General features: G+C 39.0%; 1 protein-coding gene across 3 annotated transcripts in view; it reads right to left on the reverse strand.

Annotated features, from left to right (window-relative positions):
• Window positions 1-12,758: 12,758 nt before the first annotated feature.
• C10H11orf65 (chromosome 10 C11orf65 homolog) overlaps window positions 12,759-17,269 on the reverse strand; it is a 68,062-nt gene continuing 63,551 nt past the window's right edge. For all 3 annotated transcript variants that reach the window (XM_047691123.1, XM_047691122.1, XM_047691121.1), the window contains 2 exons: window positions 15,392-15,447; window positions 12,759-13,150 (listed from right to left, as the gene is read on the reverse strand). In XM_047691123.1, the coding sequence (XP_047547079.1) occupies window positions 12,999-13,150; window positions 15,392-15,447 (208 nt within the window). In that variant the 3' untranslated portion in view covers window positions 12,759-12,998. The remainder of the gene's footprint in view (window positions 13,151-15,391; window positions 15,448-17,269) is intronic.

Raw genomic sequence — 17,269 nt, forward strand, 5'->3', positions numbered from 1 at the left:
AGAAACCCTAACCCCCTACCACTGGCCGCTGGCCCCTAACCCTAACCCCAGCATTAGTCAGGGGTTTTATTATATGCAGAGGACTCAACTACCAATTACCAGGCACATACCCTAACACCTAACTCTAACCCCTAAATTTAACTCTAACACTAACCCTTACCCTCTGGAGAAGTCTCAACTGCAAAACACCAGGCACACACCCTGATTCTAACCCTAGACCTGAAGACAGTGGCTTCTTGAACACACAATAAGAAGAGCTGAGAAGTAGCCTAGTTATCCTGGAGAAGAGCCCAAACATTTAAGTATCGGTAGTATTTCTTAAAATGGTTCGGAAGGTAGAGGTCAAAAGGACCAACTGAATATGTATTGAAAGGGTAATTAGAGCCCCAAACCTCTCCTTGCCTCAGCTCAGTGGATGGCTGCTACGTTCATTCTCGCGCCAGCAGAAGTCTGGGATTTTATTCTCTGGAGAGATCTCTGAAATGCAGGATACCAGGTACATAACCTAATCCCTCACCCTACTCCTAACACTAACCATAACCCTAACTCTGACCCTAGAGCTGAGAAAAAAAGTTTTAGAAGCAAAATATATTTTCCAACTCAACAATTTTGAAACCAGATTCTGAGTACTGTTGTTAGCTTTGCTAGTAGATTTTAATGTTAGCTTACTTGAAAACTACCCCAAATGTTCCCTGGTGGTATATACAGTGTTTGAATATTCACTGCAGACTTATAAATCTTTGTAAATAATGGTGAACTTAATATTTTTTTAAAGATTTTATTTATTTATTTGACAGAGATCACAAGTAGGTAGAGAGGCAGGCACAGAGAGAGGAGGAGGCAGGCTCCCTGCAGAGCAGAAAGCCCGATGTGGGGCTCGATCCCAGGACCCTGGGGTCATGACCCGAGCCGAAGGCAGAGGCTTTACCCCACAGAGCCACCCAAGCGCCCCTGAACTTAATATTTTTAAAAAGACTTACTTATTTTAGACAGAGTGGACAAACACGAGCGGGAGAGGGGCAGATGGAGAAGGGAGAGAGAGAATCAAGCAGACTCCATGCTGAGTGTGGATCCTGATATGTGGCTCGATCTCACAACCCCAATATGACCTAAGCCAAAGTCAAGGGTCAGATAATTAACGGACTGAGCCACATTGCTGGCCCTAAACTTAATATTTTTAAAACAACTTTTTTTAGGTGTGCATGGTTATAAGAATTGTAAATATTTTAAGAGAAAAATGGGTAATCAGTCAACTGGTTACAAATTTGTTTAAGGTCCTTGTGGTGTAAACCCAACATGGAAAGTAGATTTCATACGCCTCTCAAACATATTCATCACATGAAACACAATGAAAATAACCCTGATGAATCAATGCCTTCTACTTCTAAGGAAGAAGTAACACCAGTACTACTCAAATTACCCTTATATCAAAAATTACAAGAGTTAACAAGGAAACTGAAGACCTATATCATGAACACAAGGCACATATTAGTAAATCAATTCCATCAATATGGGGAAAAAAAAGTACATCATGACCAAATCACATTATTCCAGAAATACCAGGGTGGCTTAGTATATGAAAAATCAACATTAATGAACTAACAAAGAAAAACCAGATGATCATGTCAATAGAGGCAGAAAAAACTGTGACAAAATTCAATATTTGTGATAATTCATCAAATTAGGAATAAAAGGAACGTTTTCAACTTGATAAAGGCCATCTATGGAAAACGCACAGCTTGTGTCATACTTAACGGTGAAAGACTAAATGTTTTCCCCCTAGGAGGAGGAACAAGGTAAGGATGCCGCTCTTACTAGTTCTATTCAATAATGTACTGGAGTTTGTACCCACGCAGTAGAGCAAAGAAAAAGAAAGGACAGTTTGAAAGGAAGTATAATTATCTTCCATTTGCACATGACATGATTATCTATGTAGAAAATCCTCAAGATTCTATATATTAAAAAGTCTCGAACTAGTGAGTTTAACAAGATCACATGATAAAGGTCAATATACAAAACATCAACAATATTTCTGTATACCAGTGTCAGTGTCCAGACTAGGCCCAAGATGGAGTCACTTATTCTACATCCCACATCAGCAAACCAAAACATCCCAGTTTCTATGCTCAGCTCTCCCAGAAAAGGAATGCCCAGACCAACCAACTAGCACTTGCTTCCTCAGCCTAAGTTACTTAACCAAGGTCCAAGTCTTCCCTTTTCTCCATATGAAAAGTAATCCTATTTTAACCAATTAAGTGCCCAATGTAACTTCCTTGCTCATGTTCACCTTGGTCTATGAAATCTCTTGCTTTGTAAGAAGCTCCTTTCTATTTTCTAGACTGGATGCGTCCCGATTCATCAATTGCTAAGTGAAAGTCAATTATATCAGGAAATAAAATATCTGTAAAATTTTCCTTTATCACCAGTAATGAACAGTTTGAAAAAGAAATTAAAAAACAATAATTAAAATTTAAAAACCATTATCAAAAACACGAAATAGCTGGGCATAATTTTAATAAGATATGTGAAGTACCTGTATGCTGAAATTTATAAAACATTAATGAGAAAGCAAAGGCCTGAATATATACTGAGAAATGTACTGTGTTCATGGATTGGGAGACTCAGTATTGTTAAGATAGCAATTCTCCCTGAATTGATACATGCATGGGATCAATGCAATCCTATCAAAATGCAAGCAAGCTTTTTTCTTTTCCTCTTTTTTCTTTTGGAGCTTAAAATCTATGTAGAAATGCAAAGGAAATAAAAAGCAAAAACAATTTTAGAAAGGAAAACAACAACAAAAAACATGTTGAAAGACTTAAAGCCATAGTAACAAATACAGGGTGGCATTGTCGTAAAAATGAGACACACAGATTAATAGAGCAGGATAAGGAATCCGGGAACAGACCCTCATATATGACTAAGTGATTTTCAGGAAAGTCTTCAAGGTAATTTAATTGGGAAAGGATAGTATTTACAAAACAAAAAACAACAAAACAAAACAACAAAAACAACAAAACAAAACAAAACAAACCTCCCAAAACAAAAACCATATCCATATGCATCCCTCTCCCCTCCCAAATTTCAAATCTTCTCTCCTACTATATATAAAAGATTTCAGAGAGGATTCACTAAAGCACTGGCCATAAAAGAAAAACAATGGTAATCTGGACTTTATTAAAATGAAAACCTTTTTCTCCTTAAAAGACATTAGGAGAATGAAAACACCATCCTTGCCTGCCAAGCCAATATCAGATAAAGGATTTGCTTTTAGAACATATCTTTTGAAACCTTTTAACCCAATAAGGAAATAAGCAATCTAATTTGAAATTGGCAAGACTTTAAAAGCTATCTTACCAAGAAAAACATCCGATTGGGAAATAAGCACATTAAAGACCCTCACATCTTAAGTCATTCAGGAAATGCAAAAACTAAAATCACAATGAGATGCCGTTCAGTATACATGCACTAGAATACTTAAATTAAAACATCTGACAACACAAAGCAACAAAATATGAGTGGAACAACCCAAACTTGTTCATTGCTGATAGAAATACAAAATGGTACAGGCACTTTAAAAAACAGATTCTTGAGTTTGACAGGAGGGAGGATGGCCAAGTAGGAGGATCTGGACTCAACTCATCCCATAGACACGCCAAGGTAACAGCTACATGTATTGCAACTAACTCTGAGAATGGCCCAAGGACTGGCAGAACAGGTTTATTAAAGCTAATCTTGGACAGAAGGCCACACCGAAAAAGGAAGGAGTGATGGAGAAAAGGGTGGGAACTACCCCCCAACCCCACACCCCCACCCCAAGCAATTAACTAAAAACAGGAGGGACATCACAAGCAAGAAGTGGGAGAATCAGACCCCACACTGGGCATCCCTGGCAATGGGAACCTGCGATGAGGAAGATGAGTTCCCATGATACCTGGCTTGAAAACCAGTGGAGCTTAACTCTAGTAAGTTTAAAAATCAGTGGATCTCAACTTAAGAAGTTTTAAATATCAGCAGGCTTCGCGGTGGGAGAGTGTGAGGGCAACAAGAAACAGTCCTTACCCTTAAAGAGCCAACATCTAAATAACTCTGCCCAAGACACAGCACAGCAGCAGCAGTTTGAAAAGTGCCTAAGACATACATGAGGGAGAACATGTGCCAAAGGGGCAGGGATCCGTAGACTTCTCCAGGAACAAAAATGCTTATGGGTGTCGTTTTTCTCTCCTTCCCCAGCCTAGGTGGCCAGAAGCTTGTAGGAGCCAACACTAACACTCTCTACCTACCTGGCTTACAAAGTATGCCCTGCTGTGCTTCCCCCTGCGGACCTACCCCACCCTGTCTACCCAGAGCAGCTTTGGCTCCACCACACCCTGCAGGCAGCCCTGGCCGGGACCAGCATCACTCCAAAGTGACCCCTGCCCTGGACAGTAAAGCAGATAACCACACAGACCAGTGTGCCCCCGTTACAGCAGCCTGGCTCCTTGGCCGGGTGTGAAGGGAGCAAGCCCTGACCTCCAGTGTACCTGCAGCTGTGACAGAGGCTAACTGCAGACAGCTGGCTGACTGCTGGTTCCACACAGCAGTGAACCTCTGGTGATCACAGCTGGGCCTCCCGGCTACACTGGAAGCAAATGCTGCCCAGCGTGCCCACAGCAGGCAAAGTGGGTCATTGCAGCAGGCTGGGCTAGAGGCAACGGTGCTTCAGCCATAATGGGAAGGTGCATGCAGCCCACACAGGGGACACCCCTGAAGTACCTAATCCTGGTGACTCTAGGAGATTGTACTTTAATGCACCACAAGACCTCTTCTACACAAGGTCACCCCCTCCAAGATCAGAGGACACACCTGACGTAGAAACAAATACAGAGTCAGACAAAATGAGGAGACAGAGAAATAGGTCCCAAATGAAAAAGCAAGTCAGAATGTCAGTAAAGCAGCTCAATGAAACAGAGAGAAGCAATATCTCTGATAAAGAATTCAAAGTACTGGTGACACAGATATTTGTTGGACTTGAGAAAAGAGTGAATGAACTCAGTGAGAACTTCAACCAGGAAACAGTAAATATAAAAAAGAACCAGTCAGAGCTGAAGAATTTTTAACAGAAATGAAAGATACACTAGAGGGAATTAATAGTAAATTAGAGGATGCAGAAGAATAGGTCAGCAATCTGGAAGACAAGATAAAGGAAAGAAAACAAGCTGAGCAGCAAAAGAAAAAGGAATGATAAAAAAAGAGAATAGGTTAGGGGAATTCTGGACATCATCAGGCATAATAACATTCACATTATAGGGATCCCAGAAGGAGAAATGAGAGAAGGGGACAAAAAGTTATTTGAAGAGATAATAGCTGAAAACTTTCCTAAAAATTAGTGGAAGGAAACAGACATCCAGGTCCAGGAGGCACAGAGAGCCCCTAAAACAACCCAAGGAGGTCCACACCAGGACACATAATAATTAAAATGGAAAAAAATAATGATAAAGAGAGACTCTTGAAAGCAGCAAGAGAAAAAGAGAACAATTATCTACAAAAGAAATCCCAAAAGGCTTGCTGCTGATTCTTCAGCAGACACTCCACAGGCCAGAAGCAAGTGGCATGATATATTTGAAGTGCTGAAAGGAAAAGAACCTACAACTACGAATACCCTACTCGGTAAGGTTATCATTCAGAACCAAAGGAGAAATAATGAGTTTCCCCCAAAAAACAAAGTAAAAATAAGTTCATCACATCAAACTACCCTTATAAGAAATGTTAATAAGAATTCTCTATGTGAAAAGCAAAGGCTGTAACTAGAAGAAAATTATGAAAGGAAAAATGTTACAGGTAAAAACCAAACATACAGTAATGATAGATTGATCACTCATATAGCCAGTATGGAGGCTGAAACACAAAAATAGTAAAATTCTGTCTACAAAAATTAATCAAGGGATAATAGAAAATAAAAACATGTAAACTATGGCTTCATAGACATAAAACATGGAGGAAGGAATAAAAATTGAGCGCTTTAACAGTGTGTTTGAACTTAAGTGACCATCAACTTAATATAAACTGCTATGCACATAGGATGTTATATACAAAACTAATGGTAACCACAAATCAAAAAATTATAATAGATACACAAAACATACACCAGAGAAGCATCAAACCACATGAGAAGCAAGCAAAAGAACAAGAAACAGAGAACTACAAAAATAACCGTAAAACAATCAACAAAATGCACTAAGTATGTATCTATCAATAACTACTTTAAATGTAGGGGCACTGGGTGGCTCAGTCAGCTAAGCATCTACCTTTGGCTCAGGTCATGATCCCAAGGGCCTGGGACTGAGCCTCGCATTGGCCTCCCTGCTCAGCAGAGAGTCTGCCTCTCCCTCTGACTCTCCCCCTGCTTATATTCCCTCTCTCTCTGTCAAATAAATAAACAAAAGTCTTGGGGAAAAAAAAAATTACTTTAAATGTAAATGGGCTAAATGCTCCAATCAAAAGACACAGGGCAGCAGAATGGATAAAAAACAAGGCACCCCACCCACCCCAAAATAAGACCTGTCTAAATACTGCCTATAAGACATCACTTCAAACCTCAAGATACATACAGACTGAAAGGAAAGGCATGGAAAAAGTTATTCTATGCAAATAGAAGTGGAACAAAAACTGGGTTAACAATACTTACACTAGAGAAGATAAATTTTAAAACAAAGACTTTAACAAGAGATAAAGAAGGGCATTGCATAATGATAAAGGGATCAATCCAATGAGATTATGTAACAACTACAAATATCTATGTACCCAACACAGAAGCACCTAAATACATAAAGCGAATAATAGACAAAAAGAAGCAGTAATATTAGAGTACTGAAACCCCACTAAGTCAAGAAATAGGTCATTCAGCAGAAAAATCAACAAAGAAACCATGGCTTTAAGTAACACATTGGACTGAATGGATCTAACAGACGTGTACAGAACATTCCGTCCAAACACAGCACGATAAACATTCTTTTCAAGTGTATATGAAACATTCTCTAAGATAGATCATATATTGGGCCACTAAACAAGTCTCAATAAATGTAAGAATATGAAATCATATCAAGCATCTTTTCTGACCACAGTGGAATGAAACTAGAAATCAATTACAAGAAAAAAATTGGAAAAAATACAAAGACATGGAGGCTAAACAACATGCTACTAAACAACCAATGGGTCAACAAAGAAATCAAGAGGAAATAAAAAAATACATGGACACAAATGAAAATGAAACCACAATGGTCCAAAACCTTTGAGACAGAGCAAAAACAGTTCTAAGTGGGAAGTTTATAATGATACAGGCATAACCCAAGAAACAAAAATTATCAAACAACTTAACCTTACACCTGAAGGAACTAAAAAGAAAGAAGAATAAACCAAGCCCGAAGCTAGTAGAAGGAAAACAAAAAGATCAGAATGAAAATAAATAAAATAGAGATTAAAAGAAAAAGAGAGGGGCGCCTGGGTGGCTGAGCTGGTTAAGCATCCAACTCTTGGTTTCAGCTCAGGTCATGATCTCAGAGTCATGAGATTGAGCCCAGTGTTGGACTCCACACTCAGCATGGAGTCTGCTAGAGATTCTCTCCCTCCCTCACTGCCCCATCCTTGCATGCGCGTGCGCGCGCACACACACACACACACACACTCTCAAATAAATTTTAAAAATCTTTAAAAAAATAAATAAAAGAATAGAAAGGATCAATGAAACTAAGAGTTGGCTCTGTGAAAAGAGAAACAAAATTAACAAATCTCAGTGAGAACTCTAAAATGAAAAATGAAGGAGGAGAAATAATAACTGACACCACATCAAGAGAACATCATGGAAAATTATACACCAACAAACTGGACAACCTAGAAGAAATGATTAAATTCTTAGAAACATACAACCTTCTGATCTAAATCAGAAAGAAACAGAAAATCTGATCAAATCATTACCAGTAATTAAACTGAATCAGTAATCAAAAAATTCCCAACAGGGACACCTGGGTGGCTCAGTTGGTTGGACGACTGCCTTCGGCTCAGGTCATGGTCCCGGAGTCCCGGGATCGAGTCCCGCATCGGGCTCCCAGCTCCATGGGGAGTCTGCTTCTCCCTCTGACCTTCTCCTCGCTCATGCTCTCTCTCACTGCCTCTCTCTCAAATAAATAAATAAAATCTTAAAAAAAAAAAAAAATTCCCAACAAACAAAAGTCTTGGTTTAGATGACTTCATAGGTGAATTCTACAAAACATTAAAGAAGAGTTAATACTTATTCTTCTCAAACTACTCCAAAAAAAGACAGAGAAAGGAAAACTTCCAAATTCATTTTAGGAGGCCAGCATTACCTTGATCCCAAAACCAGACAAAGACACTACAAAAAAAGAAAACTATAGGCCAGTATTTCTGATGAATGTGTAAGCAGAAATCCTCACCAGAACATCAGCAAACTGAATCCAACAAAACATTAAAAGATTCATTCACCACAATCAAATAGGATTTGTTCCAGGGATACAAAGGTAGTTCAATATTCACAAAGCAATCAATGTGATACCTTAACAAGAGGAAGGACAGGGGCGCCTGGGTGGCTCAGTGGGTTAAGCCTCTGCCTTCGGCTCAGGTCATGGTCTCAGGGTCCTGGGATCAAGCCCCGCATCGGGCTCTCTGCTCAGCGGGGAGCCTGCTTCCCTTCCTCTCTCTCTCTGCCCGCCTCTCTGCCTACTTGTGATCTCTGTCAAATAAATAAATAAAATCTTAAAAAAAAAAAAAGAGGAAGGACAAAAACCACATTATCCCCTCAAAAGATACAGGTAAAGCATTTGGCAAAATACAACCTCTTTCATGATAAAACTCTCAATGACACAGGTATAGTGGGAACATACCTTAAAAAGTTCTTATGATGAAAACCCCACAGCTAACATCATACTTGATGGTGAAAATGGAACTTTTCTTCCAGGCTCAGGAAAAAGACAAGAATGTCCACTCTCACCACTTGCATTCGACATAGTACTGGGAAGTCCTAGCTGTAGCAACCAGACAGGAAAAAGAAATAAAAGGCATCAAAACTGTGAGGAAGAAGTAAAACTATCACTATATGTAGATGACATGATACTACATATAGAAAACCTGAAAGACTCCACCAAAAAACAATTAGAACTCATAAATGAATTCAGTAAACTTAGAGGATACAAAATTAACATACAGAAGAAATGTGTTGTGTTTCTTTGCACTAATAACAAAGAACCAGAAAGAGAAATGAAGAAGTCAACCGAATTCACAATTACACTAAATATAATAAAATACCTAGGAACAAACTCAACCTGTACTCTGAAAACTGTACGGTACTGAGGAAAGAAACTGAGAACACCACAAACAAACAGAGAGATACACCATGCTCACAGATTATAAGAATTAACATTGTTAAAATGTCCATACGACCCAGAGCAATCTACAGATTTAATGCAACCCCTATCAACATACCAACAGCATTTTTCCACAAAACTAGAACATATAATCCTAAAATTTGTATGGAACTCGAAAGACCCTGAATAGCCAAAGTAATCCTGAAAAAGAACTAAGCTGGACGTATCACCACCCCAGACTCCAGAGGTGCAGAAACCAGAACAGTACGGTAATGGCACAAAAACAAACTCATAGATCAATGGGACAGGACACATAGCCCAGAAATAAATAATTGGTTATATGGACAATTAATTTATGGCAAAGGAACTAAGAATATACAACAGGGAAAAGACAGTTTCTTCAATAAATGGTGCTGGAGAAACTACATGCTGGACAACTACATGCGAAAGAGTGAAATGACTGTGTTTCTACACCATACACAAAAATAAGCTCAAATGGATTATAGACCTTTATGTGAGACCTGAACCTATAATATTCTTAGAAGAAAACATAGGTAGTAATCTCTTAGACATCAGCGTTAGCAATGTATTTACGGATAGGTCTTCTCAGGCAAAGGAAACAAAAGCAAGAAATAACTACTGGGATTACAGCAAAATAAAAAGCACAGCAATGGACACTATCAACAAAACAAAAAGGCAAACCTACTGGATGGAAGAATATATTTGTAAATGATATGATAAAGGATTAATACCCAAAATATATGAAGAATTTATATAACCCGACACCAAAAAACCCAAATAATCTGATTTTAAAATGGACACAAGACCTGAAAGGCATTTTTCCAAAGGCATACAGATGGCTAACAAACATATAAAAAGATGTTCAATGGGGTGCCTGGGTGGCTCAGTGGGTTAAGCCGCTGCTTTCGGCTCAGGTCATGATCTCAGGGTCCTGGGATCGAGTCCCGCATCGGGCTCTCTGCTCAGCCAAGAGCCTGCTTCCCTCTCTCTCTCTCTCTCTCTCTCTGCCTGCCTCTCTGTCTACTTGTGATCTCTCTCTGTCAAATAAATAAAGAAAATCTTAAAAAAAAAAAGATGTTCAACATTACTAATCATCAGGGAAATGTAAATCAAAACCACGAGATACCACCTTACACCCATCAGAATGGCTAGGATCAAAAAGATAAGAAATAATGTATTGACAAGGATGTGGAGAAAAGGGAACTCTTGTGCATTCTTAGTGGGAGTTTCAACTGGTACAGACACTGTAGGAAACAGCATGAAAGTTTCTCAAAAAATTAAAAATAGAATTATCATATGATCCAGCAATTTCACTACTATTCACTCAAATCAAAAACATTAATTTGAAAAGATATATGCACCTCTATTTTTAAAAAGATTTTATTTATTTGAGGGAGAGCACATGCAAATGCGAGATAACAAGCAGGGGGAGCAACAGAGGCAGCGGGAGAAGCAGACCCCCCACTGAGCAGGGAGCCTGATGTGGGGCTTGACCTCAGGACCCTGAGATAATGACCTGAGCTGAAGGCAGCCACTTAACTGACTGAGCCACCCAGGTGCCTAAACCCCAATGTTTATTGCTGCATTATCTATCATAACAAAAAGTGATAAACACATACATACTAATATTACTTGGGCATAAAAAAGACTGACTTCTGTGACAACATAGTAGGATGTTGAGAGTATTATGCTAAGTGAAATAAATCAAAGACAAACACTATATGATTTAATTTATATGAGGTACCCAAAAACTGTAAAACAAACAAAAAAATAAAAGTTTAAATACAGAGAACAAACAAGGTGATTGCCAGAGGACACGTGAATGGGGGTTTGGTTAAAATACATGAAGGGGGGTGCCTGGGTGGCTCAGTGGGTTAAAGTCTCTGCCTTCGGCTCAGGTCATGATCCCAGGGTCCTGTGATCAAGCCCCATGTCGGGCTCTCTGCTCCTCGGGGAGCCTGCTTCCTCCTCTCTCTCTGCCTCCCTCTCTGCCTACTTGTGATCTCTCTGTCAAATAAATAAATAAAATCTTTTAAACAAACAAACAAAAGATACATGAAGGGGGTTAAGGGGCACAGACTTCCAGTTATTAAATAACTCAAGGAGATGGAAAATACAGCATAGGAAATATAGTTAATGATCTCATAAAATAATGTTGTGTGGTGACTATAGTTATCATAGTGAGCAATGGACATAGAATTGTCAAATGAGTATCTTGTGTTCCTGAAACCAATATAACGCTATATGTCAATTATATGTCAGTAATACATTTCTAATTTAAAAATACATTTATATTTTACATTTTATTTTATATAAATATAAAAAAAGAGAAAAAATAGTTTCTTATAAATTATAGTTTGCCTTAGCTATTACCCTCCCAGGTATTTCCCAAGAGAAATGAAAATATATGTACCCACAAAGACTCACACAAGAATGTTCAAAGCAGCTTCATTCATAATGATCCCAAACCGGAAATAACCAAATGTCCATCAATTGGTGAATCCCAAATTGTGGGATAGTCATACAATGGAATATTAGTCACTAAAAAAGGAATGAACTATGGATGTAAGTGTCAAGAAGGATGAATCTCAAAAGCATTATGCTAAATGAAAGAAGCGAACCAAAAAAAGACTACTGATGGAATCATTCCGTTTATGTGACGTTCTAGCAAAGGAAGAACTGTAGTGATTCAAAGGAGATCAGTGGTTTCCAGGGGCTTAGGGTGAGGTGAGTGGACTGACTGCAAGGATGCACAATTTGGGGGTGATGGAAATGCTTTATGTCTTGAATGTTATATTTACATGAATGTATACATTTGTCTAAACTCCAATGGAACACTCAATATGGGAAATTCTATCTCAAAAAATTATATCACAATAAATCTGATTTTTTTTCTTAAATATAGAGTAGATCCTCTGAATGCTGGTTTTTGTTTTTGTTTTTGTTTCAGTACTCAAGGACACAAGCCTCTAGTCAGTTGGATTATAGACAGATTTGTAAAGATACAGTGTGGAAAGTGGGATGATGAGTAGTAGGAAAGGTTGCTTCTGAGAACACAGAGTAATTCAGACTTGGAGGATGTGGGAGACCCAGCAGGTACCTCCACTCCTTTACTCCTCTCCTGTGGAAGCTGAAAGACAGATTTTGCTTTCTAGCTTCTTTAGCTAAGGGTGCCCCTGTGACCCAGTTTCATTTCAAGGATGCCTTAGGTGACAAGGGCTGGGGTTTCTGGTAGGGCTTTGGCTTTCCTGACAATAGGAGAACTTATCACATTGTCCCATTTCCTTTTTTTAAGTGGAAAAAGAGCTCTGCCTGACATGAATGCACAAATAAAGAATGCTTGAGGTAAAGAGGAAAATCAATCTGAAGATTTTTTTGCACCTAAATGTATTTATTTAAGTGGGATTGTTAGAATACAAGGAGTAATTTCTACATTTTTCATGACCATTGGATTCATCTGATGTCCTATTTCTCTTTACGCTTCCTTACTTAATTGAGCTACACAGATTCTGTGCCCAAAAAAATGCAAGTCATCCCGGACAGAATAAACTCTCTCTTGACTATAACCAATAGAATCCGGGCTTGAAGGGCTATAGCTCAGAAAAGCAGAGTACTTCATTTTTATATTCCATAAGTAGAATCAGGTGTTAGTCTAGTAGAATTTGACTTTTTATAAATATTTCCATCTAAATTATCTTCTGGTGTTCCCATTTTCTCCTCTGATATATCTGCATAGTCATATCTTTTTTTCCATGGTTGCTCAAGTGTATAACCTAAAGAGAAATGACAAACGTTTAGAAGGATGTCAGATATGACAAGGTGTAGACTCATTTAATATGTCTCTATCCACCAGACCAGGTCTCTTTCACAGTCTTTCTCACCACTCTTAGAGTAGATACCTCTGTATCTTACTTAGCCAGAAATGTCTCAAATTTCCCAGTTCATCTACTTCCGACACCATCATTGTCCATCTCTACTACAGGCTCTGCAGGATCTGGGTGTGAGGTTTGATCTACTACTAAGTAGTGGTATAATTTGGGGCAGGTTACTTAACCTCATCTGTAAAATGGGAACAGCAATGGCACATAGGTAACTCAAAATTTCTACGAGAATTAAGTGTGAGGGCGCATGTAAAGAACATAACAGTTAGTTGGGCAGTCGGCTGATGCTCCATAATTAACTATTAGCCAATAAATGAAGAGAAGCCTTTTCTCTCCCTAGAGCTAGAAGTTTCTTACCTTCTCTGGATTTGATTTCCTTGTGCTTCTTGGAGAAAGGGCACACAGTGTCTCCTCTTCTTCCATGCCAACAGCTTCAGTGTGTCACCTTCCACTGACTGCACTGACAGGGCAAGTCCCCCCTACTTAAAATAATTTTCACTTGATTTTATGCTCCTTCCAATTGCCATGTTATAACTTTCCTTCTTTTCACAGTAAACTCTTTTAACTCAGTATTTATATTCTCTGCTTCAACTTCTTATTTGTCATTCCTTGATATTCTTTTATCTACCACTGAGAACCTACCAGGTGCTACAGGTTGGGGATTCATATCAAACAGACAAATCCCTGCTGTCAAGTGAAGGTTGTTACCAAAAACTGTTCTCTAGAAGGCCATGGACTGATTAAACCTCTCAAGTGGAAACCACAGAGCATTTCTGAGGACCAGGCAAGAGGCTGGTGATGCAGGGTGTGGGGGAGGGGCAGAGCGGGACATGAGAAGGGTGGAAGGTGAGTCAGGGCCAGAAGGCCATGACAAAGTTACGACTGTATTCCAAGCACAGTGGGAAAGTATGAAACAGCAGAGGTGCTCATCGTTAGAGGAGTGTGGTTTCTAAAGCCAGCCTGCCTCCGTTCAAATCCTTGCCCTCACAGGAACTGACTGTGTGACTTGAGCAAGTAACTTCGTATCTTGCTTATCTGTAAAATGAACCTTGTCTCGTTGAGCTGTTCTGAAAATTAAATGAGTTAATTTTATAAAGCACTTTAAGACAGCACTTCCACATAGTCACTGCTAAAGAAGAGTTTGTTAAATAAATGTTTTAACTGTACTGACTTAAATCTGTAAAAGATCACTATAGTGTGGGCAGTGCCCCGGGGGGTTGTCAGTTTGGAGGCCGTTGGTTGGTGGCCGTGAGTTGGGAATAGGTAGGTTAAGATGCACAGCAGCTAACATTTACAGAGCACGTACGTGTGCCAGGCACTATTCTAACTCTTCACACGTGTTATCTCTCATTACCTCACGACAACCGATGAGCTAGGTACTGCTGTTCTTCTCATTTTACAGATGAGGAAACTGAGTCAGTAACTGCCCCAGTACCACACAGATCAAACAGCAGAACCAAGAATCAGAACCAGGCAGTCTGAATCAACGTTCCACAACTGTAACCTACTGCCTCTTGCTGATGATCGCAGGACAGAACCCATACATTCAGATTATACAATACCCACAATTAGGCTTGAGCTATGTTAGAATTCCTGATATTTCTAGGACATGAGAATATGCTTCCTCATAGGCTATCACTTTCAGCTTCTCAGCACTGTGGACCACTGGCAGGACAAGTGGCATAGAACCTAAAAAATATTTCTAACGTTAAAAAAAAATTTTTTTAAGAAGGCTCCATGCCCAATGTGGGGCTTGAACTCATGACCTCGAGATCAAGAGCCACACGCTCTAACAACTGAGCCAGGCAGGCACCCCTATTTCTAACATTTTGAGGTATTTGTTTTGCCAAGTGAAGTCTGCTCGTTAAAAATAATTACCATGAGAGAAGCAACTTTTCAAAAGGAGGATTTGTTTTTTTAAACCATTTTATCCAACCTAAATAAGATGAAAATTTTCTTCTATTCCCAAATAATAAGCTTACATGTAAAGGTAAAAAGGACTTAGCAAATTCATCTCTGTCTATATACTGTGCAAGGTGCTGAGATATAGGTGCTTAGAAATGTGTGTGTGTGTGGAATGTGTCATTCTGTTCACAAGAATTCCCCATAAAAGTATTGCTAAAAATCACCTACTTTTGAAGTTATCTGAAGAGTTGCTTGTAGCAATTTCCTTCCAGTTGGCAATATACCTAAGCACATTATATGGGCATTCATTAAATTAAATCGATGTATTAGTAATAAATTGATCTATTAGTACCTGTTAGATTACTTCTAAAATTTCACTTTCTCTATGAAATATTGGATTGATGGTGACAAATGCACAGGTTCAAATGTTTAATTCTCATAACTGTTCCATCTCTAGCTACCTCCCCTGTATGTAAGATAACCCCTAAAACAAGGTGTTGGAGGAGGAATAAAAATGGTGCATCTACCCTCTACCATAGTCACGCCCTCTGATCTGCCTCCAGCACAACTTTTCTCATTCTATCCTGTTCCACTCCTGCAACGTCATGTCCTAAGATCTCAGTTAACTTCTCAAAGTACCGAAAGAAAATTCTTTGGGAGGAAAAAAGGGGGAAAAGAACAACAACAAAAAACTTTCTCCTTGGTTCTGGACTGTCAGACTTATGGTCTCTGTCATGTCAGCGGAAATCTAAAGTGTGTGCTTTATGATCTTATTAGATAGAGTAAGGGTGCTATCTTTGCCATGTCTGGTGAACATAAGAAATTACGTTAAAGTCAAGCACAATTTTGGGGCTGCCACCTCTCTTCCCTAAACAGAGAGACTGAATTAGGGAGACAAAGGCAGCCCAAGAAGACATAGATAGGGAAGGATAAGGCACAATGAGCTACAGAGATGAGGTAGAGCTTTAAAGAGGCAGGTTTCCTGTGACTTATCCTATTTCATCCCTTTTCCCAAGCCTCTGAAATCAGGTAAGCAGTTGGTTGCACCCAAAAAACCAAGTACGGAGGAGGTCCCTACAGTTGCTGACAAGGGACCTGGCAGAGAAAAAAATGAGAATTCTGAATTATGTAATTCAGAAAAACGCTGTGATTTTTTCAAGTATTTATTTGTTCCTTTTGAATTTTTTTATACTTTTGTTGACTATGTGTTTGTCCATTTTGTTATAGGAAAGTATATACTATCCAACAGTAGTTAATTATAACAAAGCATTGTTTCTAAGTTGGCTCCTCCTTGTCACTACTACCTATTGCTGCTCCAAGAACTTTGTTCCATGATCTTCACCAGGATGCTGCTGAGTCACTGCCACATGAAAAAGATGCAGGAAAACAGCAGGCAGTGTAACCCCCTCCAGGATCTTTTAGTAGACAATTCAATCTGGCTTCATTTTAAATTTAGGCAAATACTGTCTTCAGTGGTCACCCTCCTCAGGGGAGCACTATGAAGTGTTGGATGTCCATTATCCTGCTTCCTTGGATTTATACACCAAAGGGTTTTCATTCTACTTTCAAGAAACCAAGATAACCTCCAATCAATTGTTTGCTACGACCTGACAGTCTGGGGCAAGAACATATACCATATTTAAGGCTGATCACTAACCCTGCTCTACCTGAGATTAGGACGTGAATTTATTTAGTTGCATAAATTTTTTTTCTCATAATGTACATATCAGCTGTAACCAAGAAAAAATTTAAGTTTTACAAACAGAAGCAACAATCTAATGAGAGTATTACCATGCTGATCTGTCTTTCTCACTAAGATACTTTTGGAAATTTTTACAGAATAAAGTGTATGTGGAATCTATAGTGAACCCCTCAAAAGTATAAATTTAACACCTTAATGGCCCAGGAAAACTCCCTGACCAGAGAAGCCAAAAACCATGTCTTAGATATCAAAGGAGCAGCTTCAGATATAGAAACTACCCATAACACACAAAGGCAAAGAGCTCTCACCAACAGGATGCCCAGAATATCAGAAGACTAAGATAACCCAGCAGCTGACCACTGAACAAGTTACGTCAAAATTCACTTGCGGGGGCACCTGGGTGG

This window comes from Lutra lutra, chromosome 10 (genome assembly GCF_902655055.1).
Source record: "Lutra lutra chromosome 10, mLutLut1.2, whole genome shotgun sequence".
Taxonomy (NCBI): Eukaryota; Metazoa; Chordata; class Mammalia; order Carnivora; family Mustelidae; genus Lutra; species Lutra lutra.